Genomic DNA, 26,404 nt, shown 5'->3' with positions numbered 1-26,404 from the left:
GACCAGGAAGGAAACAGCTTGATCTTAACTGGTCTGATCTTACTCCTGGTAGCTGTACTCGTGTAGCAGCAGAGAAGCAGAAGCTGAAATCTGAGTATGTTGCAATATACCTGGACCAAGCAAGAGAGCAAACCATCATCTGAGTCTTATGGACATTCTTTGTTCCAGGTTGTCTTATACAGCATCCATAAGTCTGAGAAACTTATTGAGTGTTCCTCTAGGAAACTAAGCCAATCCACTGAAAACATATTTTAAAAATAGAGATCTTGCCTATATTTACAGACATATATAGGCATATAAATATTCATTAATCTGGTATAAAGAAGATTAGTACCATGCCAGCAGATTCAGGGAGTTAGAGAAGGGTAGCAGGGACCCTTGAGACATATACCATTATCAGATTTTCTCAAGAGTATTCATATCCCTTCATTTTAACCACCCCAGGCTGCCAGTGGTCTGTAATGAGAAACAGGGGATCCCAGAGAGAAATTACCCCACTCATTTTAGATGCTGATCTTAGGACACAATGACTGTCCCTGGCTGTTTCTTTCTCCTAATTGTGAAAATAAATTAGGGTAGGAGGTCCCAAAGTTAGGAGGTCCCAAAGTTAGGAGGTCAAACAACAATCCCATCCCAAGTTTAAAGAAATACAAAGTTATAGAGAAGAAAAATAAAAATCCAGCTAAATTAAGGGAAAAAAAAAGTCCATCCTGCATGTCTGCTCCTTGTGATGAGCAAAATGGAGAGAGCTAGATGGTAGGTGCCTTGATAAGGACTTAAAATTTCTAAAGAACACTTCCCAACCCTTTTCTTCCACGTAGTTCTTCCACCCAACCAGTCCCAGACTGAGTTTGTCCTCTATCCATAGTCAGTTCCCCTCACTCATTAATATCTTGGGGTGTCATCCTGACTTCTGAGAGTTTGACCTCCCCAGACTGCAGAGCCATAAACATTTGAACAGTGGCTTCACTAATCACAGTGATCTCAATACAGCAAAGCACAAGCCAAATACTTCAAGAATTACATACTTAAGGAATTAAATACCTAAAGAATTAAAGCAAACTGCACCTGAAGAGTTTTGATGATTTTTTTTCTAAGCAAGTGGAGAAAGTTATCTGACCTTAGCAACCTACAACATACATAGCTGCTGTTTCACTGCAATACTGGAACATTTACACCTATATATAGAGATTAGAACTATGCTTAAAGAGGGATTAGGCAATTTTGAGGCCATTCTATGATTTGCTAAGTAATTAGAAAAATGTTCAACAAGTAAAATCCCCATTACAGAAATTCATGCTATCCAATAATTTCCTTCCTGAATATAACTCACTAGTGCCAGAAAAGATCTAACCTGCCATAAAGGGAAAATCACTTTCTTCAGGTAAATTAGCAGATAAAAGGCAAAAAAATGATAGTGGAGGCTAATTAAACATAATAATATATTTCCATAATTTATGTTTTGGGTTTTTTTTTTAAAGTTTAAAATCACACAATTGTGCAAACTGTGACCTAAACAAGCCCTAGGAGTCTTTGCAATACACTTTAGTCCAACCTTTGAATGGTATAGTATTTCACCTTCAGAAATTATATGGCAATATTATACAAGGGGCAGTAAAGAGAAGAATGAAACCCATTTATTTGCTTAGTGTTCACAGAATCCTGAAAACAAGACCACCTGCTAGCTCTGTGTTACTAGCCCTACAGACACAACAGGGAGAAAGCACTCCTAAAAAGACACCAGGCATGATTTGCATGGGCAAAGGAGTCTTACAGAATCTTAAGAGTAAAATTGTCACATCCTTTGGTGGCCTGGACTCCCCTCCCCATCTAAACCATTCAATTAGGAAAACGTTCTATCCAATATTTTGACTTCCCTCTGAAAAACCTGCATTAAACAAATCAAGGAAATTAAAATTATGTTTTCCTTTATAGATCATTGAGCAGCATGTGGGAACTAGACTTAAAATAGCCTGATTCCTGCACAGATATTAATAAATATTATTGTTTACTACAAGCATATACCTGATTTTCTCCCAGCATGACTTCCAAGCAGGTGAGAAAAGAACAAAACAGTGCTAAATTCCAAAGGTTTCTGATTTCCTACTGTTCTACTTTAAGCAAGGCTTTAAAAAGGCAGAACCTTTGATTGGGGAAAAAAAGATATATATCCATGTGACAAGGAAAACCTTTTGTAGGGGGGATCAAAAAGGGAACAGATAATCAACTAGGAGATCAACACCTCAGACTCAGAGTGCTCCTGATCTAGACAAATAACAGAGGTTTTAATGGAAACACCACAGCCAAAATTAGGAATAAAGGACAAGTCATGGTTAACTGGAATCTAGAAGAAAGTCCAGCTCCTAGAGAAACGTTGCACTTTTTCAATAAACTTCTACCAACTTTGTTCTTAAGATGATGGGAAACTTATCAAAAATTCTAAACCCAGTATGGTGCACAGAGAGCTCCTGGAGCAAGCACTAAATGGGCTAATTCAAATATGCTAGTCACAATCATTAAAAGTGCTACACCAGCTATTTTATTCTGACCCTAAGAGTAAGCTGAGCAAGCTAATTTATATCCAGGAGGGGGGCAGATGAGTTTGGAAGGCCCACACTGTCTAAAATAGTCACCAATTACCACCCAAGCAAAGCTTCTTTAGAAAATCATCTTCCTGGTAGCTATATCCATAGAATCAAAGACTGGTCTGGGTTGGAAGGGACCCCAAGGGTCACAGAGCTCCAACCCCCTGCCACAGGCAGGGACACTAACCTCCAGGCCTGGAGCTACACAAGGTTGCCCAGGGCCCCAGCCAACCTGGCCTTGAACACCCCCAGGGACGGGGCACCCACCCCCTCTCTGGGCAGCCTGTTCCAGCCCCTCACCACTCTCTCTGGAAAAAACTTCCCCCTAATATCTAATCTAAACCTTCCTTCCTTCAGCTTTAATCCATCCCCCTTGTCCTGCCATAATCTACCCTTTGAACAAGCTGATTCCCCTCCTGTTTCTCTGCTCCCTTCAGGGACTGAAAGGCAGCAATGAGGTCCCTTCTCTTCTCCAGGCAGAACCAGTGTGCACCTAGGAAAGCTAAAGCAGGTGACCAGTGACCACCTTAATTTTTCAATAAATATATTTTATACCCAGGGGTCAGTGTCACTGTGTGTGCAGAGTTACTTAAATTATCTTTGCTTAGATTGGCACACCTGTAGTTACAGGCTCTAAGGTTGGGAAGTATGCCCTCTATTTTATTGGAAAGCATAAAAATAAAACAGCACAGCACAGGCAGGCAGTGAAATATGCTCCTGATTTCCCTTATGACTTGAATAACTCATTTGCAACGTAAAATAAAGCCTTACTACTTTTTTTGGCACTATCAGAGACAAATGCTTCTTAAAGCCCTGCTGAAAATCTTCACCATTTTATAGGCTTTGAAGAGCTTCCACCACATGAGGCAGACCCTGAAGCTTGGAGTGACTGTGTCAAAGCACTAGGAGGTCTCAAATGTCACTGGCTTTCAACAATTTTAAAACACACTCAGCATTTCATGCACTCATGTACAGGGGCAAGACTCTCATTGTGTTTGGCCCTTTTTATTGCAAACACTTTCTTCACACTGCAGTCATGGGTTGTGGGTTTTTTAGTTTGTTTTGATAAGAAAACAAAGTTAAAGTAATACTGCTGAGTATATGAGAGTTTGATTTTCAACCCAGTCAAAGATTTTTGCCTTTTTCAAGCCAGGAATACTATATTCATTAAATATTCAAGTTCTGGTGGATGGACTTAAATGTAGTTTATACATAGAGGGAAGGATTTGCACCCCAACTTTCATATAAAAATACCAGTGCTAAAATGTGGGTTTGAAAACTGCTAGAGCCAAGGTCTGAGGTATACCTACCATCTCTTCTCCCCAGAACTGCTAAAGCTTGCCCTAAGTCAGTAATGCTTCATGTCCAACACCCACAAAACCTTTCCCAGATAAGAGTGGAAAGTGAGAGATCCAAATTCAAATCCTGTAACTTCTTGTGTGACTGGATAAGCATATCAATTTCTCCACTGTCACTCTGTAAAGTCAGGAAAAAGATCCCTGAGACCTTCCCCAGCTTTTCTCCTACCTTGCCTTCTATTTATTTAGACTGTAAAGTCCCTGGCACAGGGACAGTCTATCATGCACTTGCATAGCACTTTGCATAATGAGGTACCAATTTAAATTGGAGTAAGTCATGCCCTGCTGCAAACAATACACAAACATGAAAGGGCAGGAAAAAATGTGCTTTGAAGCATCAAAGGATATTTAATTAGTATCACATCTTCTCAAAGCAAATAACATTTTAAGGTAGAATTTCTGACTTTGTTTATGGGTCCTACAGCACAAGGGAAAGAAGAAATGTGATTATCAAAAGAAATAGCAGTCACCCTACTACATGACCTCTGAGTAGAAGTAAATCTATATATTTGTTTAATTTATCTTAAAAGAAAAAGAGCATTACTTGAGAATCTTCCCAGCAGTTGGCTGATCCTGTCCCCAGTAGTGAAGATCTAATCCAAAAGGCATGAGGGGAGCTTTAGCTCTTTCTTCTTCTAGTTTTTTTCTCATACCATCAGACTCTTCCAAAGCTGCTGGCTCAGTAGCTGCAGAGTCACTGGAGGAAATTGATGACAAATCAATACAGACAACAATGATCCCAACAGTTTTTTCCCCTTTTTCATTAGATTTCTACACCAACACTGATATTACCTTAGATCTAGAACTAGAAACCCCTTTGCAGGATTGTTCTTTTTTCTTTCTTTTTAAAAGAAAAAGACTGTGTAGTGTTATGATCTGTATCCTAAGTACAGCAGGCTGCACCATGAAGCTGAACTGCCCATTCAGCTGAAGCTGGCTGAAGTTATACCATGGGTGTAAAAGCCTGAAGATCTAATGGGGGCAGTAGTGGATCGTGCACCCTGTACTGTAACAAGAGCTACTGATCACAGAATCACAGGGGTTGGAAGGGACCTCAAGAGCTCACTGGGTCCAACCCCCCTGCCAAAGCAGGGTCCCTAGGACAGGTCACACAGGTCAGTGTCCAGATGGGGCTGGAATCTCTCTTCATGAGGCAAGCTTTTCAGAAAGATCTTGCTTCTGTAAACTCAGGCCTGTGTTTTTGCATGGCAGTGACACCATCTGAAAAGTCTTTGGTTTTCCTGACAAAACTCCATCTTGTAGAGACTTAGAATACTCACTGTGCATCCCCACCCCAAAACTCACTAGTGCTCAAAACACAGAGCACCACAACAGAGACTTCCCTTGGCTACCCACTGACAGAGCTGCAAATGGTCCTACTGAAACACAGCCTTCTAAAAAAGATCACAGGTCAGAATGTACACCTGAATGCTCCAAGCTCCAGAGCTGTAATAAAGCAAGCCCCTTTCTCTTCCTGAGATTATGTTCCAGTTTGCCAGTTTTGGGGGGCTTTTCTGGCCAATGCAGAAGTCTCTTTTCAGGCACATGCTGCTAAGTAGATTACTCCAGCCTTATCCTGAAATCACAAGTAAATGCAAGGCAAGGCCGGATTGTCACCAAGCAGTCAAGAGGATTGACAACAAATGTGCCTCTGGAATCAGTAAGACACACCTGGCAGGCAGCATGGCCAGCACGAGTCACCAAGAAGCAAAGGATGGTTGAAAATACTTTCTGATTTAGCACTAGGATATATTCTGTTTAGATGCAAACCCCAAATTACCCCAATAAATGGGGATTGGCATTTTCTTAGGACTGGAGGGGATGTTCTCTGTTTTCATAGAGGCCGTTTACACCAAATAAAATCTAAACTATGTAGGTAGTAAAACATTCCTGACGAGCCTGGTGCAAAAATCCTCAATACTAAGCAGTGAACATACAGCCAGCCTCTTCTCTATGGTCTGTGGGGACAGGACAAGGGGCAATGGCTGCAAGTTGGAGCACAGGGAGTTCCACAGCAACATGGGGAAGAACTTTTCCCCAGTGAGGGTGAGGGAGCCCTGGGACAGGCTGCCCAGGGGGTGTGGAGTCTCCATCTCTGGAGAGATTCCAGCCCCGTCTGGACGCCGCCCTGTGCAATATGAGCTGGGGAGCTGCTTTGGCAGGGGGTTGGACCCCATGAGCTCTGGAGGTCCCTTCCAACCCCTACGAATCTGTGATTTTGTGATTTCAGTAAAAGAACTGTAACTTCAAAATGAAACCAAGACAGCCTCAGTGGCTTGCCTAGTTCATGAACACTTTTCTGTGTGCTTTCATGATTAACAAGTACAAATAAGAGCAAGAAGTTTCTCCCAGTATTTAAAAAGAGATAACCTGGCACGTGGAGGTGGCAGCTTTGGTAGTTTGTCTCTAATAAGTTTCAGTGTGGCAGCTGCACAGGTTGGATCAAGTTCATCTTCATTCCTTTTCAGCAGGGCACGGGAGCTCTGTGGAGCTGGTCCTGTTGATGTCTTCCCCACAGGTGCTTTTGGTGGTGACTGAGGTTCTAGCCCTGCAAAAGAACTCTGTGTTTAGGAGGGATTCACTTTTCCCACCCTCAATGTGTCCTCAGCTCTTCACAGCAGGGCCAAATAGATCAGGATGCTGATTACAGGCTCCACAGTTTTCAATTCATAGAATGGGACTGCAAAGCCCATCTAGTTCCACCCCCTGCCATGGGCAGGGACACCTCCCACTAGCCCAGGGTGCCCAAAGCCCCATCCAGCCTGGCCTTGAACACTGCCAGGGACCCAGGGGCAGCCACAGCTGCTCTGGGCAGCCTGTGCCAGGGCCTCACTGCCCTCATAGGGAAGGATTTATTCCTTATAGTGAATCTAAATCTACCCTTGTTTGGTTTAAATCCATCACCCCTTGTCCTGTTACTACAGCCCCTGATAAACAGTCCCTTCCCAGCTTACCTGTAGGTCTCTTTAGGACCCCTTTAGTCAGACATCCAGTGGTATTTTTGCCTGTAATTTTTTTCTTGGTTTGGGCCAGAAGCACACTCAGTAACTCACTAGAGCAAACCAGCTTTTACATTTGTATGACATGGTGTGATAACAAAGACTAATATTACCTCACCTTGGAAAGAAGGATGTTAACGAGATGGTTTTGCCTGAACTGCAATACTGCTCTTTGTATGTGTGTCTCCATTATCATATCAGTTTGCTGGTGTGCCCTTTCTCTACTCAAGGTTATATCAAGGTAAAATAGAAGAAAGGAACTGTTGGCACAACTGTTTCACACCTAGAGTCCCAAAAGAAATCCAAGAAGAGTAGAAAGTGAAAGGAAAGGCATATATCCACATCCTCCTGCTTGCTATGATTAATTCTTTGTGGCATCTCAGCAGAAAGACCCACTGAAACTCTCACAGCCTGGGAAGGAGAAATGGCTTCTAGGTGGGGCATTCACTGCAACACAGGACTGAGGAGAACAGGAACCATCCTCACCCAGCACAGCTGGCAGGGAATCACATCAGTGAAAAAACAAAGTATGTGTGAGGTACATCCCTGTTCTTTGATGATTTTCAGCTACCACACTGACCTTTCAGAGCTGATTTCCCCCTTTCCCCCTCTTCATGTCTTTTAAGGGACAGAACCCCTGAGGTTTTGCTCCTAAAACCAAAACTAAACAGAATTATCATGGGGATGCTCTTCTTTCACAGATAATAAAGTACACAATACACCAAGATAAAACATCTAAGTGCTGGCAGAAGCAATGAGCATACCCACACAGAATGCTCAACAGACAGTGAATGCCCAAACTACACCTGAGGAAGGAACCCACTGCAAGGCAGCACCAGGTACTGACGTTCAGCTCCAGCAGCTCAATGGTGGGGCAGCTTAATTAACTTATACAGTGAGATTAGACAGTCAGGATGGAGTGTGATGATGCAATTAGATACCCTGAGCAGTTAGACTGCACATGCCTCTACCCACTGAGCTAGAGAAGCAACTCTGGCAGTAGTCACAAGAACTTTTCAGCCAACAACAGCTAAAATGGAGAGACATGATCTCTCACAACAAATGCAACAGGCTCCACTGGACCCCTCAGAAAACCTTTTTATAAAAGAACTTCTTGAAATGCAAGGCCACATCACTCAAAAAATCCACCAAATTAACACCAAGAAAATCATGGTTTCACAAAACTAACATTTTCTTGACTTTCTTATGAGAAGCAACCAGTTTGCCCAACTTGGTTTAACTATTTAATTGGGGCTCTTAGCCAGCCCTGAAGCTGTCTCCAGAAGTACTCTTGCTTTGCTGATTTTGTTTGCTGGTCATCAAATGTAGCACCAGGTATCAACCAGAAGAGGAGAAGCTCATCAGCTACCTACAACCTGCCCTCTGAGTGGGAAAACACAGTCCCTGTAGCAGCAGGTAGCACTGGCACACAAAATATTTTGATTTCAGAGAGAAGCTTCTTTTCCCAGAAAGAAATTTAGAGCACCTTGCCCTAACCCCTCTTTCCACACTATAAGGTCTTCCAGGAATTCATCCTGACCTGGAGCACCTCTGCTATGGAGACAGGCTGAGAGAGTCGGGTTTGTTCAGCCTGGAGAAGAGAAGGTTCCAGGGAGCCCTCAGAGCAGCCTTCCAGTGCCTGAAGGAGCTGCAGGAAAGCTGGGGAGGGACTAGTGACAGGGACAGGGAGTGACAGGGAAAGGGGGAATGGCCTTAACCTGAAGGAGGGGAGATTGATATGAGATATTAAGAAGAAACCCTTCCCTGTGAGGGTGGTGAGGCCCTGGCACAGGCTGCCCAGAGCAGCTGTGGCTGCCCCTGGGTCCCTGGCAGTGTTCAAGGCCAGGCTGGATGGGGCTTTGAGCACCCTGGGCTAGTGGGAGGTGTCCCTGCCCATGGCAGGGGAGCTGGAACTAGATGGGCTCCAATTCTAGGATTCATTTGCACCACCCTGTAACCTACTGGGTATAACCACACAGAACTCATTGCCTGATCTGAGCCACAGGTCAAGCTGGTGAGGTGGTAACCACCTAGATCCACCCCCTACATACAGGAGGGCTTGATTTGTTTGGGGGGATGTGTTTAAGAACAAGAACACCTTTCAGCAGAGCTCTGTTTAAAGCAATGGGTTTGAGAGCACTTGTACACGTCCTAGTTAAAAACTGTCTTGAAGTCAAAATGTGGCAGGAATGTGACTCTCCCCACACCTCTTCTCCCCTCTGGATAGAATATGTGCATATCTATTAAAAGTTCTCAAGAAACCTTAGGCTTTATTCCCATTTTCCCTACAATGCTTAGGGAAAGCATGATTGCTGATCCACTACACCGATTTTCTTTGAGGGGGGAGAGGATGTGAACAGCAGAGAGAAGCAGTCAGCAACACACAGAAAAGGCAAGAGAGATAAATGGACAATGTGACATTTAGAGAGATAAAAATCACATCCAAAAGATCAATATGGGAATTCTTAAGAGTTACAAGAACAAAATATTTTCCCCATTGATTTCTTATTTTAAACCATTAACAGAAAAATGGGTGAAGGTAAATACATGACAACATCAGTAACATCACTTCTACTGGGGAAATCTTTTTAAATATATATATATTTGTTTATAAAATTAGCTTTTGCTACCAAGATAAAGACAAGAGTCACCATGCAGTCAGCCCCAGCTGAATGGTATCCAATGTCAGGGTGGAGGGTTTTTTGTTTCACTTCATTTTTAAGACACTGATGGGATTAAGTGTAGTTTAAAAAGTAAAAGTAGATTTTATTTAACGTAAGTACAGTACCTGAGCTCAAATTGTTCCAAGAGCAGCTTTTAGAAAGAATTCTAAAAATGTTCAAATCCCCTTTTTTTTTGTTTAAATTGACCAAATGGCACCTATTTGCCTGAAGCAATAAAGTAGGATGGTGTTCAGAAGAGAAATCGATGGAAGGAAAGAGAGAGGCTGGGGTTCCAGCTGAAGTTAGGCTGCTGAACGCTGACATTATTGATTTCAGCTAGTTCAGCTGGCCTTGTAATTAAAATGTAAATTTGAGAAAGAGATTATGTCCTGACAGAAATGGGGGGATTAGGTGGGAGATAAAAGCCCCCTCAGTGAAAATTCAGAGAAAGAGCAAGCATGGGTTTCCTCAGCTGGGTGGATTTAGACAAAAATCCAGCTACTTCAGAGTCACTGGGGTCTAATTGAAAACACCAAGATGGAATATAAACAAGTGTTATGGATTTCAACTGTCCTGAGAAAATAATTAGTAATTTCTGTTTGCCATTTGGTGAATGCACGTGATTTATATTAGGACAGACACTCTGCAGGGAAATCCAGAGGTTCAGGGACAGTATTTCCTCACTTACACTCTACTGTGCTCATGGTGAGAAGAACCTGCATGCATTTTACTCAGGAAGCACAATCAGCCTTGCTGCTCAGTGGAGAGAACTTCACAAAGCTTACTCCATGAGGACTTACAGATCAAAAAGGTTCATGTCAATGTCTGGGGCATTGCTTCCAAACAAGGCCAGTGTTTTGGGATGGGTTCTGCACTACCTCCCCATGCACAAATGAGCACAAAGGTGATCACATGGTAGGAGGATTGCCTTATTGCTTCTGGTTCTGCTCCTCATAAGGGATGGGGATTTGAATTGTATGTCACTCCTGACAGGTATCTGATCTTTATGAAACCATCACAAATTAAAATAACATGCAGGCTGGGGCTTTGTTTGTTTGTTTTAAATTGGCATCAAATCTATATTCTGTACCTAAAAAAACTCCAATAAAAAAAGGCTTCTTTCTTGTTTTACTCAATTATTGTCCTAAATGCAGCTATACACAAAATGTTTGTCCACATACAGACATATTTAAAACGTGTTAATGTTTTAATACGATGCAGTCTTACTGCTAAACTTATAATTAAATAGAATCCCAGACTGGTCTGGGTTGGAAGGGACCCCAGTGATCACAGAGCTCCAACCCCCCCTGCCACAGGCAGGGACACCAACCTCCAGGCCTGGAGCTACACAAGGTTGCCCAGGGCCCCAGCCAACCTGGCCTTGAACACCCCCAGGGATGGGGCACCCACCCCCTCTCTGGGCAGCCTGTTCCAGCCCCTCACCACTCTTTCTGGAAAAAACTTCTCCCTAATATCTCATCTAACCCTTCCTTCCTTCAGCTTTAATCCATCCCCCTTGTCCTGCCAGTCTTTGCCCTTTGAACAAGCTGATTCCCCTCCTGTTCCTCTGCTCCCTTCAGGGACTGGAAGGCTGCAATGAGGTCCCCCCACAGCCTTCTCTTCTCCAGGCTGACCCAGCCCAGCTCCCTCAGTCTCTCTCCCTAGGGGAGCTGCTCCAGCCCTCTGATCATCTTCATGGCTCCTCTGACCCCTCTCCAACAGTCCCACATCTTTCTTGTTGCTTTCAGTTGCTGGAGGTGGGTGCTTCAAACCACTTCATAGAATCACAGAACAGTTTGGGTTGAAAGGGACCTCAAAGCCCATCCAGTCCCAACCCCCTGCCCTGGACAGGGACACCATCCACTAGCCCAGTTCACCTGCAAGCTATGCCAAGACCACCAAGGGGAGGAAGGAATCTCTTATCCCAATGTCAGCACCAAATTCTGTCTGTGGCACAAAGAATGACATCAGAAGCTGCACGGTTCCATTCCTTACCTTATTATTCCTTTCCTTTAGGGAATGCAACAGCAAAGGCTGGAATGTGGGAAATCTCAAGTGGAAACAAGATTTTCTCTCCCTAAAGCTTTCTTTTAAATGAATATACCTCAGTTTTTATGGGGCTAGTGATACTAGACATACAAGTGCAAAGTTACTCTTCAACAGATATAAAGTGGCATCAGTTGGGAGTGCTGAGAACCAGAGTAACCCTATGAGAATGATTTTCAGAGCTGTGTCTTTTTCATCCCAACGTTCAATAGCAGAGTGTATGTAAGATGGCCCTGTGGCCCCTCAGGATGGCTGGTCTCTTGTCTGTTCAGACATCAGGTGCAAGTGTAAATAAAGAGGATACAAATGGGAGGTCGTTAAAGTCTGGTAATGCTAATTTGGCATGACACACCTAATGGGTTATATCTTCACACTTCAGTTCTCTAATCACCTAAATTCTTTTAACAAATTTACGTTTCATCTTATACATGTAGATTCCAATTGACCTGTTTAATTCTCCCTCCACCCAAACTGGACCCATGCTCTGTTCATCTTTTATACCACATACCACCATCAATTTTTGAGATCATCACCAATTACATATCCTCACAGATAATACAACTGTGGATGTCTCTGTGCTTATCCCATGGCTCTCAGGGTCTTTTTCTCTGAGTATCTTTTAACTTTTCACAACCTTTTCAGTTCTCTCCCACAAAGAAGTGTGTGCATCACAGAAACAGCATCTCAACTTGGAATTTACCTTGTTGGTAAAGGCATGTGCTCCATGGCTGTAATTCTGCACTCCAACACTGAGCTCCATTTGACATCTTGGGATAGCAGCACCCAAACAAAAAAATCCCCTCTTCTCCAAGCTCTAATTTGGGTACCCTATGGGAGGCAGCAGCTGAACATCTCCACCTGCTATTAATGGTACAAAACCTCATCCCACCTCACCAGCCTGTTAGCAATATTTCTAACGTTCAGGCTCATTTACAGCTTTACTTTGCAACCCCTTCACTCCCAGTAAGCATGCATGCACGGTGCTGCTTCTGGCTCTGAACTACAGAGGAGCATGATGGAATGAAATAAGCTTCTAGTCTCAGTTGCTCTTGCTCCTAGAAAGTATTTGTTTATCTAGAGCCAATCGCTGCTCCCGTGCCTGTGTAATGACTTCCTCCCAGCAGCCAGAGATTACCCACACTGCTGACCACTTTATTACTTCAGAATGGCTGTTTATTTACTTTACTGCAGCAGTAACAGGCAGGGATCAAGCTTGTCACAGCTGGGCAAACTCACCATACTCCTTACGCAGGTGGTCTGGAATGTGGGGCTCATAACCTTCCTTCTCAGGGACCTCCACAAATTCATCTTCATCCTCCTCCTCATCGTCGTCGTCATCCGAGGCTTTCATCTATGGAGATATTGTTGTTGGGGTTTTGAGATGTGCAGACTGCTTCTCATTTCCCTTCACACTGACAATATTTCACAGACATCCTGCTAGTCCTACTGTGACTGTTCAGTGTCAGAACCATTCCCCTAATTATGCATTTGATCTTCATCTGAGATTACACGTTTGCTTAACGTTTTATCTCTAAAGCCTTACCCCAGTCTAACTGCTTCTTTAAAGCCCCTTTTAGCCATCAGAACACTTGCAGTTGGTGAAGCCTGAGAAAGTGTGAAGCTATAAAATAAGACCAAAAAAATCTTAGAATAACATCAAGATTTTGACTTAATGAGGAAGTGATAGGCTTCTCTCTTCTCCTGCACTTGATTTTACTCATTGAGCGGCATCCAAATAGTCTGTGGCATGCTACAAAGTATCTCAAATTGTTTAAGAGCTCAAAAGCAGAGCAGGCAAACAGGAGGGGAAGCTGCTAGACTGGAAAACTAGAACCAACCAAAGAAAGAAATGTGTTTCCTCACAACAGCACTAAAAATAATTTGATCCATTCTCTTTTCAGCTCATTCGGTGCATTCTAACCATTCACACCAGTAGACTGCACACACATCACCATGGTCAAGACCAGAAAAAACAGTTTTCTTGCTTGCAATACCTAACCACTCATTCCTAAAGGATGGGGAAGAACTTTTCCCCAGTGAGGGTGAGGGAGCCCTGGGACAGGCTGCCCAGGGGGTGTGGAGTCTCCATCTCTGGAGAGATTCCAGCCCCGTCTGGACGCCGCCCTGTGCAATATGAGCTGGGGAGCTGCTTTGGCAGGGGGTTGGACCCCATGAGCTCTGGAGGTCCCTTCCAACCCCTGGGATTCTGTGATAAGAAATGGCATCAGTTTTACTATATTCAGCCACCTTCTTCACTTCTCTTACTACACATGACTTAGGCTGATATTCCTATCAACTACTCACTGTTGCAAGCACCAGAGGATGCTGCAGCTCTTGCCTGCAGCAGAATTTTCCCAATCTAATTCACTACTCTAATCGTGTGTCACAGCTGCATAGATGGCTTCCTTTAAATCATACCTACACTCTGAGGCAAAAAAACACTAGAAACCATTCTTGGTTTACTGAATGTAGGTAAATAGTATTAAAAAAAATTCTGCATTTTTTAAGGTCAGTTTTACTTGTAAACTGGATTGAATTAATTTCTAATAAAGAACATTCATTGATATGAATACATCTATTGATACACTTTAACATATAATGAATGGACTGTGCAAGGAAGAAGTACCTTCTCTTTGCTTGAAAGGAAAAAAAAAACCAAAAAAGATTAAAAAAAGCTGCAGTTCTGGTGAAAAAAAGAAAAAAACCAAACCACTAAGACTTACTACCACATTCTTACCAGAAAAAAAACTAATCAGTCTGCATTTTAAGATACAGTCCTGGCATAATTATGTTTGAAAGTACTCTGCTGTCAGAGATGGGTAACAACCACCATGTAGACACTTCAGCCCAGTTATCACAACCTCAAGAGGCATTCAAGCTATGTTGGAGGATCTCCTACCTCAGTTTAAGGCTTGTTTCCCACTGCAATCCCTTTTTCCTCATCTAAAAGAATGCAGGAATTCAGACCCTATCTGGCATGGCCAAAACAGACACACACTGAACCTGACCTCCTCAGCAGAAACCAAAGTTGAGTTCTAATGCAAAGATAGGGGCAAACACTCTATCACTAATCAGACTCCAAAGGCACTGGACATGAGAGAAGCACATCTGTTTTCAACTGCAACTTTCAGAGGACCTTCTTGATAGCCCTTAGAAAGAAAAACATCATTGAGCTTTGTACTCCACACCACAGAAAAGGACTAGAGTTTGAAGAGAAGTTGGTTTGTATTTTGGTTTCAAAATTCTGCTAGTGGTGTCATCCTCTTTTTAACTACTGGGGCAATTTAACTAAGTTTGGAAATAACATCCACTGTTATTTCTCTAGCTTGAAGCAGGACGACATGCTTTCCACACCTGGATTCCATTTCTCATTTAGCTATTAGGAAAGATTTGCCAAGCTAAGACTTGCCATAACGTAACAGCTGGTTAACTTTCATCTTATAAAACAGGGAAAATAAATTCACAGAATCACAGGGTTGGAAAAGACCTGTAAGATCATCAAGTCCAACCATTCCCATCCCAAGCTCAACCAGATCCCTGAGCACCTCATCTGCCCTTTTTTGAACACACCCAGGGAAGGTGACTCAGCCCCTCCCTGGGCAGCCTGTGCCACAGCCCCACAACTCTGCCAGGGAAGAACTTTGCCCTCCCAGCTGAGCTGACCCTGCCCTGGGGCAGCTTGAGCCCATTGCCCCTTGTCCCATCTCCTGTCCCCTGGCTGGAGAGACCATCACCCACCTCTCTGCACCCTCCTGGCAGGGCAGGGGAGGTGGGGAGAAGGTCTCCCCTCAGCCTCCTCTTCTCCAGGCTGAACACCCCCAGCTCCCTCAGCTGCTCCTCAGAGGATTTGCCCTCCAGCCCCTTCCCCAGCCTGGTTGCCCTTCTCTGGACTCGCTCCAGGACCTCCATGTCCTTCTTATATCATGTGGTATATCCGAGAGGTCTCAAAAGCATTGAGAAGAGCACAATGTTTAACTGAAATCTCTCCTAATTTATTCACATGCTGTTGGAGGCACGTAGCTCCCTGCACATTAATACACTAAAATTCAGTGGGCTCCACTAATCCTGAACTTGAAAACTGCATTAGAAGCAACTTTGCTGTATTACCTGCACGGTCTGAAACTTTAAAAGCATGTGAAAAGCCTGGCTGGGGAAAAGGCATAATCAGATGCAAATTCACTTTGTTTAGGTCCAACCCATGAACTGTGCATTCAAGTACTATAGAAAACATTAATCACAGGAAACTGTAATTTTTGTTATCAGTCTAACACTAATCAAAAGGGAAACCTGTCAGTACCGCTGACCTGTGAAACGTCCCAATTATACTCTTTGGAAATGACAGGAGCACTTAACTTCCTGGCTGGGTAAATGACGACGATCAATCAAGTCTGAATAACAATGAGCCACGGAGCTGAAAATTATTTTTTGTATAGAATCTCCCCAGGAATTTATGAAAGGTGAAAAGCAACCCAAGGTTTTAGGGGCGTTATGGCTTTCAGCCAGTGCAGTGCATATCAAACACTAAACAGAATTTATGTGTTTTAATTTTCTAAAAAGGTAGATGTGGACTTGGTGCTACAATGCATAACATATAATGCCAGGTTTTAAATATGGGGGTCATTTTCATAAAATATTATGCTTATTGTTCACACCCTTGAATTTCCTGGGGGGCTTCTATTAAATTTAGATTTCCTGTAAAAAAAAAAAAAATAACTGCTCAGCTAACTATCAGGAATTAATCCCCCTTTTCCCTTTAAACAGACATCAAGTCTTTATTTCAATACAATCTCTAATAAGTTATTTCTCTTTTTACTTTAAAATATTAAACTCATTACTGCTAGAAATTCAAAAGTTGCACTGCAGCAGTGACTAGTTACATCTCAATTTACTTCACTCCAGTGGTACTTCATCAGAATCATCCCATTCATGCTGTAAAATGTTCCAAACCCCCTTCTAGAGAAAGGAGGAGAGCGCACAGGCAGCATTATTAATCAGAAAAGTATCTATTGTTTTAATTCCACTTTTCAAATGCAAAAAAAGCTCCCAAGTATGCTCTACAGGCACAGCATGAAAGTTCAGCCACCTCCTATGTTCCCACTACAGGCAAAACTTTTCCAATTAAATAAAAATCAGCGATCCACAAATTAAATCAGAAGAAATCAACATTTAAGACAACACTTTCAGAGGCAGAATTAGTAAATTATGATCCTTTAGCAATGAGTGGTTAGGTATTGCAAGCAAGAAAAACGAGGAGGAGATAAAAACAAGCAGTGTGCCCTATCTGAAGGGAAGTAAAGTATAAGCTCCAGTGATAAATGCCACAACGTAAAGCTTTTCTTGTAGTGTACAGAATTAAATACCTCTAAGATAAGTAGTCACACAACTGCTTGTTTCTCAATAACCTGTCAAAGAACATGGGAGGAAAAAAAAAAAAAAAGGGCCTTGTTCTCAAAATCCATTTTAATTATCAGGTGATACAAGGAAAGACCTTGGGGTGAACGACCTTCTCTCTCTGTCACTACAGGATGGTCCATGTGAAGGGAGGCCCAGATTCCCAGACACCAGGGCCTACCTGCACCACCTCTGCTCCTCAAGTTGCATGCAGACATTTATTTATGTATTCATTTCTCTACATGAATCCTGGGTTTGCAAAACTCTGTATTGGTTTGGAGGTTGGGTTTTTTTTTTTTTCAGTGTGGTATTATTCCTGACTAGAGAGAAAATAGGATTTGGCTGGACAATTTCCTGACTCTTAGGCTGAACTTGTCTGGGCATGAGAATACAGGTTATAAAAAAAAAAAGAAAAGGAGATATGAATGCATTACTTTCATCATCAGCTAGAATTATCTCCTCATTTATTTTAATTTTCATTAAAAAATTAAAATCCTGCTGACTTTTCCAGCCATTAAACCATTTGCTCCATAATTCTTATGTTCTCTTATTGCTCCCCATCTTGTTAAAAATACCAAACCCAAACACTGGATGCCAGGAGAAGTGCAATTGTATCTTTTACTTTGGAGGCAACATTTCATAGAATCCCAGACTGGTCTGGGTGGGAAGGGACCCCAAGGATCACAGAGCTCCAACCCCCTGCCACAGGCAGGGACACCAACCTCCAGGCCTGGAGCTACACAAGGTTGCCCAGGGCCCCAGCCAACCTGGCCTTGAACACCCCCAGGGATGGGGCACCCACCCCCTCTCTGGGCAGCCTGTTCTAGCCTCTCACTGGGAAAAACTTCCCCCTAATATCTAATTTAAACCTTCCTTCCTTTAGCTTTAATCCATCCCCTTGTCCTGCCAGTCTCTGCCCTTTGAACAAGCTGATTCCCCTCCTGTTTATAAGCTCCCTTCAGGGACTGGGAGGCTGCAATGAGGTCCCCCCACAGCCTTCTCTTCTCCAGGCTGAAAAGAGCTTCCAGCTGTGCAGAAGGCAGCCACAGCTCCAGTTAAATGCCTTGCTCATCCATCCCAACCAGTAATAAATGCAAGAGAAAAAAAACCCAACCCAACCCAAAAGCCTTCCACCCACTGCACTACACTTGGAAAGAGGTGAAGAAAAGCCTTTGGGCCTTTTCCCAGTTTTATACAAATTGATTGCTATATTCTGTTAAAAGGATTTAAAAACCTGAGCCTCCACAATCATCATTAAAGCAGCCATAAAATGACTGAAATATCCAATGCAATCAGTTTATAGGGCTAGATGTACAGCCTTTACTAATTATTCTAGAAAAAGGATGAAGAGAAAAGCTAGCACATGAAGAAGTCGTATCTACTTACTAAAACACTGCTCACAAACTACAGCTGGGACCATTAAATAAATTTTGCATGGTCTAATTAACTTGGTTTGCAATCTCAATTACTTTTCACCCAAGAAATCACTTTTATTCAGTTTTATGCATGTCTGTTTCCCTTTTTTTTTTAAAAAAAAAATGATGTAAGGCATCCTCAGACAAGTGAACTCTAAACTTCATTTGTCTTTCAGCAGGCTTGATGGCTATGCATTTAAAAACCCATTCTATCTTATAAACTAAAAATTAAATGTACTCAGCTGTGATGGTCGTCATTGCATCTGCTATTTATATGCTAATACCCTCAGTGGAAGATCTTGCAAATTATTCCACCATGCCAATATCTCATGTGCATCTACTCAAAGCCAACTAAATATTTTTCTAGAGGTAGAAGATTTTGGTTAGGGAACCAGAATATTTATCACCATAGAACCCAGTTAAATGGGCAGCCTTAAGCAAATACATGTTTTTTATTTGACTGCAATATAAAACATGCTTTGGTCATCTGAAATGAAATTTGGGGATATTCTATGTAAGCAAACACTGACTGGGTAAGGATAAATTTTCTCAGTGCCCATAATAGAAACTGAATAGTCAATGTATCTTACATATAAGGACATTTACAAGTTCCTCTTTTTTCCAGCCTTTTATATTATCCAATAATATGTATCTTACATATAAAGACTTTTATAAGTTCCTCTTTTTTTATCCCATCCTTTTATATTACCCAGTGCAGGATGAAAAGGAAATCAATGCTGGCATTTTGAGAGATTTTTGGAGAGATTTCAGAACCCAGCTTGAGTTTTCCTGCGTGCAAACACAAGGAAAACAGAAACTACTACAAGAGCTGTATTTATAGGGACCTCCCACGCACACACTCCCTCCCCTTTGCTCCATGATTTGAACATAAATTCAAACACAGATGACTGCAAATTAGACATGAGGTCCAGGCAGACCACACTTTATGTTCACCAGTAGAAGTATCATCGTTTGTGCTGTCTGTACTTGCCCAGCAGGACACTGGCTACTTGGCCACTCTGGGTTTTATTTAGGAATGTGCTTTTCACACTATTTCATACTTTTCCAGAAGTTAGTGAAAATGCATAAAGGGTTTCTTTAAAGCCATGTACACTAGCCAGAGTCTGCAAGTACTGGAAGAGTGAATTTACTCAAAGAGACCTGCATGTCTTAAGGGCAAGGAAGCTGCAAAAGCCTTGGATCTTACTTAATTCTTCCAATTTAATTAGTATGTCAATGTACCCAATGCACTAGCATGTGTATTTGCATTGTAGAGGACAGCAGGTAAAGGTAGTCTGGAAAGCTGGTGCATTTAACAAAACTTTTACCTCAGGATGACACTGCAAAGCAAGTTTAGCACTTCTTTAGCAATAACCATTTGAGATACATCCATATTTCCTTACCTCACAACTTGGGCTCCTACCATCCACCAAAATCAACAGTATCTGGCTCAATAAGTACTCTTAAGCCTTGAGAAAGCACATCAGAAAAAGCAAAGTTCTCTTGCATAATCCAACTTTTCATGAAGTAAATGCCACATTTATGGAAGCTGTGACAATTTTACTTGAACTACTGAAGATCTCCAAGCCTAACACCCTTCCTTTCCATGTATCCTAGAAAGCTAAACCAGAACTCTGCCACCTCACATTATTAAAGCTAATAAAGCCTTCCAACATAAAAAGTATAGACTCCTACAAAATTTATGCTAACCAGCTACATTTGATACCTGTATTTAACCTGTATCATCAAACCCATGTGCAGGACCCTGCACTTGGCCTTTCTGAATTTAAAGAAGTTCACACAGTCCCAACCTCTGCAGCCTGTCCAGGTCCCTCTGGATGGCATCCCTTCCCTCCAGCGTGTCAACCACACCACACAGCTTGGCATTGCTGGCAAACTTGCTGAAGGTGTACTCAATCCCACCATTCACACGTCCAACAAAGATGTTAGACAGCACTGGTTCCAATCCCAACCCCTGAGGAATGCCACTTGTCACTGGTCTCCACTTGAACATTCAATGGTTGACCCCAACTTTGAGCATGACCATCTAGCCAAGTCCTTATCCACTGAGTGGCCCATCTGTCAAATCCACATCTCTCCAATTTAGAGACAAAGATGTTGTTTGGGGCAGTATCAAATGCTTTGCACAAGTTCATGTAGATAACACCAACTGCTCCTCCCTTATCCACTAGTGGATTTACGGTCTGATAACTCAAAGGTCAAACAAAAGTTTTTCCCTTCCCAGAGATGTCTTTAGATTTTCCAATGCTTTTCAGCTAGTCCAAGTTATTTATGACTTGAACAGTATCCCTATAACCCCTTGAAGTATTTTAGACAGCATTTTTAATTTCTTTATGATTCAGAAGCCTATACATGATAAAAGATAACTTTTAGAGATTAAGGGGAGGGGGGAAAGAATCTCATTACTAGTCATCAACCCTATGAAATTTTAGAATACACCATTTCATTGAAGTCCCATTAGCACTCATTCATGCAAAAAAAAAAGTCCTGCTGGGTTTGATGGATTACCATCTATTGCTTGGACCAGATCAAACTCATGCTACTAAAACTTTGTATCCACACATATATATAAATTAGGGGATTATATACATATAATCTAGGGGAGAAAAATTAAAATGTTGCCTGGGCTGCTACTTTGACCATGATACAGCCTGCACACACACACGCTGTAAAATCAGTAACTAAACTGCAGCTTACCTCTATGGTCACATTTGAGTGAAGCTGAACTATGCATTTGTTAAAAATTGTTTCAGATTATATATATATTTTAACAGAAAAATATAAATCTCAAGTAAGTCTAACATTACAGGCAACAAGTCCACAAAATTTCCTGTGAAGGCACAGGCAACCTTACATATATTGTGGATTTTAGGCCCCAAGATATTATTAGATACAAATATATTTACTTTAATATTGTGTTAACTAAATTTAAATGTGTTACTTTGTGTTCCAAGCCTGAAAATGGGAAAATTCCTTTTCCATTTTTAGAAACACACATTTAACAATGCACCTTTACTGAACCTCCCAAGCACATTCCATTCCCTTCAATAGATTGCTTCCCTTCGCAAGGCAGGAGGAATAAAAAAGCAGGAGGCAAATTTATATCTGTGATGTACAGAGTACACACTGCTCAGTATTCATAGATGAATCAAGGGAGATGACCCTTCGGCCTGAAAAACTTAAATACTTAACATAAGGGTTAACTTGCTGATGGAGACATCCTACTTTATTTTACACTCTATTAGAAGGGCTCCAAATTGCATTGTGCGACCTGCGAATCAGATAGGGAGCAGGGGTCGTCACAGTGACAACTTTAAGAATTCATGGCTAGATCTGCATAACAAGATATTTTTAATAACTCTCTAACAGCAGCAGGCTGCACAGCCAGCTGGGAGCATAAAATACACCACAGGCACATCCAGCTCTGGGAAAGAAACAAAACCGCAGCCAAAACGTCACCCGAGCTGACACTTCAACAGGAGGACTGTTCTGAGGGTGCATTTTATCAGGTTTTGGTTTATGTCATCCTGACAAGGCTTAAAAAAAACCCCATGAAAATCTCTCCTAGCCAAAAGGTGATTGTGAAAGAGGTGTTTCACAGATATAATTATAACCTGACAGTTAAAATGGGGAGGAGCGCAGAGGGAGCAGAAGCATCTGTATGACTATTTAATATCATGTAGTTACTTTTAGTTATGGTTGACATTGCTTTTTGGATAAATATTATCTAGGGGGAAAACAATTAAAGCATTGCCTGGGCTGCTACTTTGACTATAAAAACAATATTAAACTTGTTTATTCCAAACACATTGCATGCTAATGATACATACCATATGACAAAGGACATCTTTAGGTGTAATGTCAACTTACTTATCAATTGCTCCTGTATTTCTCTTATGTTTTACAAAATATACTAAAAATCAACATCAAACCACTATTCAAATCTCAACATAAGTGCTTTTGGCTATCAAAGGTCAGCTTCATTTAAGAGTTAGGGATTTTAGTTTTGTGCCATTTCAAAAGCATCACTTGGGGAAAGGACTTCTTGATAAATAGCAGCTTTCTTGCTCCCTGGTCTGAGTATGATTTAGCAGATGTGAGTTCACATATGGTGCAGGATCACTGAAGACAAGACTTAGCCCCCCAGAAACAGCCTCTTTAAAATGAAGAAAATAGGAGAAACAGTAAGATGTGAGCACAAGAAGCTGTTACAGGAAGAGAAAACAAAACAGCCTTTCCTTTTGATCTAAAGGTTTAAAATTTAAATGCCTTTTTTTTTAAGCAAGTAGTCAACTAAAAGCCAGAGTTACAGAGCTGGTTGTCAAGGTGCAAGATGATTAGGCAGAAATAACTCAATAGCACTGATAAAATGCCAAGTTGCAGATGAAGATATAGGGGGGAAAAAATAACCAGAAATAGTTTTGCAGCCAAGTTATTGGTAGAGCTTTTAAATTTTTAATCATTTTATGTATTAAAATATTTGAGACTAAGTTGTGACCAGCAAATATTTAACTATTAAGTATAATTTGAAACAATTTTCTTCTGTTATTCTTCCAGAAAAAAACGTGGCTTGTATTTCAGTAGAGTTTGGAGAGCAGATCAGGTTCTGGACAACACAAGAACAGCCTTCTCCAAACCTAATTATTAATGACATTATTGCATTCAACCAGATGTTTCACATGGATAAAATTAAGTACATGAATAAATCAAGATCCAGGCACACGCTGTGATTTGACAGAAGATAAGGAAAGGTGAAACAAAAAAGTAATGAAAACAGCTAATGAAAAGCTATACACATATCCCTGGTTGTTAATATAACTTGAAATTAAAAGTTCAAAATGTAATAGGCGTGTTAAACAATCACTCTGCTGACAGAGAAACGAGCAGGATGTTTCTCACATCATATTGCCTACTATCTGGCCAAGTTTTAGCCAGCTTGGGTAGTAAACCTTTTAGGTAATTACCTTTGGGAAGCTGGAAGAGTAAACTCCCAGCATAGAAAATATAGCTACTGAGCTATGTTTCTATTATTACTGTGAGAACTTCGATTATTACCCACCAGATAAGCCTTCAGGGAAATTATGCAAGTGAAAGGGTAGAGCACATGATTTAAGACAAAGTACATGTCTGTCCTTTCATAACTTCTAAAAGATCATTTGCATCTAATCAGCTGTGAATCACACACTAAGGAAGAAAAAACCAGAATAATTCAGTGTTTTAAGAACTGGGGGAAAGACATTAACAAAAGGAACTACCAAACAGGAAAAATTCTTTTTAAAGGAGCTTTTCAGCCCCACACAAATTATTCCTACTAAATAATTAAACCTCCAGAAACAGGAATTTCTATTTGAACACCAAGCTCAGCCAACAATTACAATTATACTTCTATAATAATTCATCTAAATAGAGTCAACAATTAACTCGAGGTGTCTCTGGTGTATAGCCCTTGTTGTAAGTTTACCTGGAACAGCAGGCTGAGATGAAGGCTGGCTTTGGGCAAAGGCTGCGTGGAGGAAGATGCCGAGCATGCAGTGTGCACTCCCTCTACTGGGCACTGAGGTGATGCCTCTGCACTGAGGATGCACAGAGGATAAAGGGAGATGCCCTGCCACCCGTGAAATAAAAACGCTCTTACAGCTTCTGCCCTCTTCCTCCAGATTCAGAAAACACTCAGATTCACAGAACAAACAACCCCACACTTCAAACCTCTTGTTTATACTTTAAAAAGACCTGAAACCAACACCCAACTCGTGCCCCAAACAAACATTTATCTATAGTGAACATAACTTCTGTAGTTTGAGTTGTCTAAAACTCATTTGCCTTTGACCAACAAAGTAAGACTGTCAATTTTTCACTTTCAACCCCCTGAGAAACAACAGTTTAGGAAGAACTGTGTGGATGACTCCTGATCTGTTGCAGGCACAGTAATGGCAAGAAGGAATGTGTAGGGTGGCAGCTGGGATGTCTTAACATGTATAAAACCTTTGCAAGGGGACTTGTTTCTAGGCAGTCAAGGGATAACCTCTGTTCTTTTCCCTTTCTGCACATGGTTCCCAAGAGGTTAGGCAAAATGGTGCCACAGCCTATTTCTCTTGGCAGGGTTTAAGTGTTAAAGACCTTAAAATTAAGGTTTTCTGGTGGTTTGGGTTCTTCTCTATCTCTGAGAAGGAGAGAGGTGCTTCTCTCACACCACTATAAACCCTTTCAAGATGGTGTTTAAGTTCTGTGCATTCCTTCAAGTGACTCTGTATAACAGAAGTTCCATAAACTTACACAAAGTTCTGTAGTTTCCAAAGCAGGGGGGTTGCACATTTTTCACCAAAGGCAAAAAAAAAAAAAAAGCTTCAGAGAAAATAATTTGTCCTAATTCTCTAACCTACTCTAATTACCTAAGGATGTTGCAGACTCATCCTCCATGATCTGGAAGCAAGAAACAGTGGAAAGCATGGAGGTAAGAGTGAGGACTGCCAAGTGCACCCACCAAATGATTCTTCTGTGAAGACAGAACAGGTAAACAACTTCTTCCTCCCAAAGAGATTTACACCCAGCTACAGTGGTGGCATATTTATACTGACCCCTAGCATCAAGATCTACCCCAGCCTTGTGTTCATCTCAGTCATCTGCAAGTGTAACTGCTCAGCTAAGCAACAGTGCTAACAGTATGTGGCAATGGTAAAAGAGGGAAGGAAGGTCCTGCTGTCTCTTAAGTGGCAATTAAAATCTCTGTGGGATTGAGAGATACATAGTAACCAATGTTTTCCAGTTTAACTGGACAGTCTCTCACTAAACCCTTCCCTGATCTCAATTTGAGGGTGAATAAAGTCATTCCTCCCCCTCACAGGGCAGATCAGCAGCACAGCACAGTACAGGTGAAGAGGAAGGAAGTTAGAGACCACAGAAGCAGAGATAATGAGCACAAATTAAAACCAGAAAGCTTGAGAAGACTGGGCAAGCCCAAGTCCCCAGGCAGGTTTCCAAATGCCTACCATTCTGTTTTATATTTGCTGATAAAATAAACCCCCATCCTCCCTGAAGGCCTGCCTGCAGCACAGGATCCTAGTTAAACCTGAAATGAGCAAGTAGGCAAACAATTCACCTTTACCTTCTCCAGCTAGTCATGTATGTACCTCACACTGCAGTCACCAGTTGCCAGGAAAGCTGCTATCATATCCAAATGTAAAGCTGTCACAGATCATCTACAAGCTAGACTATTTACAGGGGACCCTCTGCACTCAGACACTTTATTTGCACACTCTCTCTGCCTACTAAATGCTCCCCTTCCTTCTAGGGGTGCTCATCTCTACACACAAGCAGGCAACAGCACTCACTGCCTCTGTGTGCTAACAAATGACACCTCTAACACACTGAGCTCTGTCAGGACAGGATGGCTATGAGCCAGTGCTTTGAAGGACAGCCTACCAGCACTTCTTCTCTTGGAAGTATCTCTTCTCTTATCTGAAGATACAGGAGATTGCAAAACTTTGCCATGGCAAGAGCTATAGCTCTTGAAACAAGGACATACAGACAGAAGCCACAAGACACAAGACAAGCAGCAATGCTGAATTAAAGAGGAGCTGTGTGTAGTGTTTCATGTGCTGACAGGAAAACCTTTGACAGCTGGGGCTTAATAAGCACAGTCTAAGAGATGCTGATTATTCTGTTCTATCAGGCTCTCATTTTACTCTGTTTTTACGTTTTAACAAAGTCATTTGACATGTGAATAAAAGATCAGTAATACAGTTTTTTTCTGCAGTTATAAAGCTCTCTATGTTTGGGTTATAAATTTAAAGTAACTCAGCACTAACACTAAATTCAGGGATTTTCCACTGCAGAAAACCCCTAGGAATAACTTAAGCATTGAAAACAATATATAATTAATAACTCAATTTGCATTGCTTCATTTTGAATGTGTTCTTTGTGAGCACT

General features: G+C 41.7%; 1 protein-coding gene across 1 annotated transcript in view; it reads right to left on the bottom strand.

Annotated features, from left to right (window-relative positions):
* UVSSA (UV stimulated scaffold protein A) overlaps positions 1 to 26,404 on the bottom strand; it is a gene marked incomplete at its 5' end in the record, with an annotated part of 46,426 nt that overhangs the window by 10,466 nt on the left and 9,556 nt on the right. The window contains 3 exons of the mRNA XM_084263289.1: positions 4,488 to 4,640; positions 6,314 to 6,491; positions 12,888 to 13,002. Coding sequence (XP_084119415.1) covers positions 4,488 to 4,640; positions 6,314 to 6,491; positions 12,888 to 13,002 — 446 coding nt within the window. The remainder of the gene's footprint in view (positions 1 to 4,487; positions 4,641 to 6,313; positions 6,492 to 12,887; positions 13,003 to 26,404) is intronic.

The sequence above is a fragment of the Gallinula chloropus genome (genome assembly GCF_964237585.1).
Source record: "Gallinula chloropus genome assembly, chromosome: 4".
Classification (NCBI taxonomy): domain Eukaryota; kingdom Metazoa; phylum Chordata; class Aves; order Gruiformes; family Rallidae; genus Gallinula; species Gallinula chloropus.
This window is presented reverse-complemented; position numbering and strand designations above follow the sequence as displayed.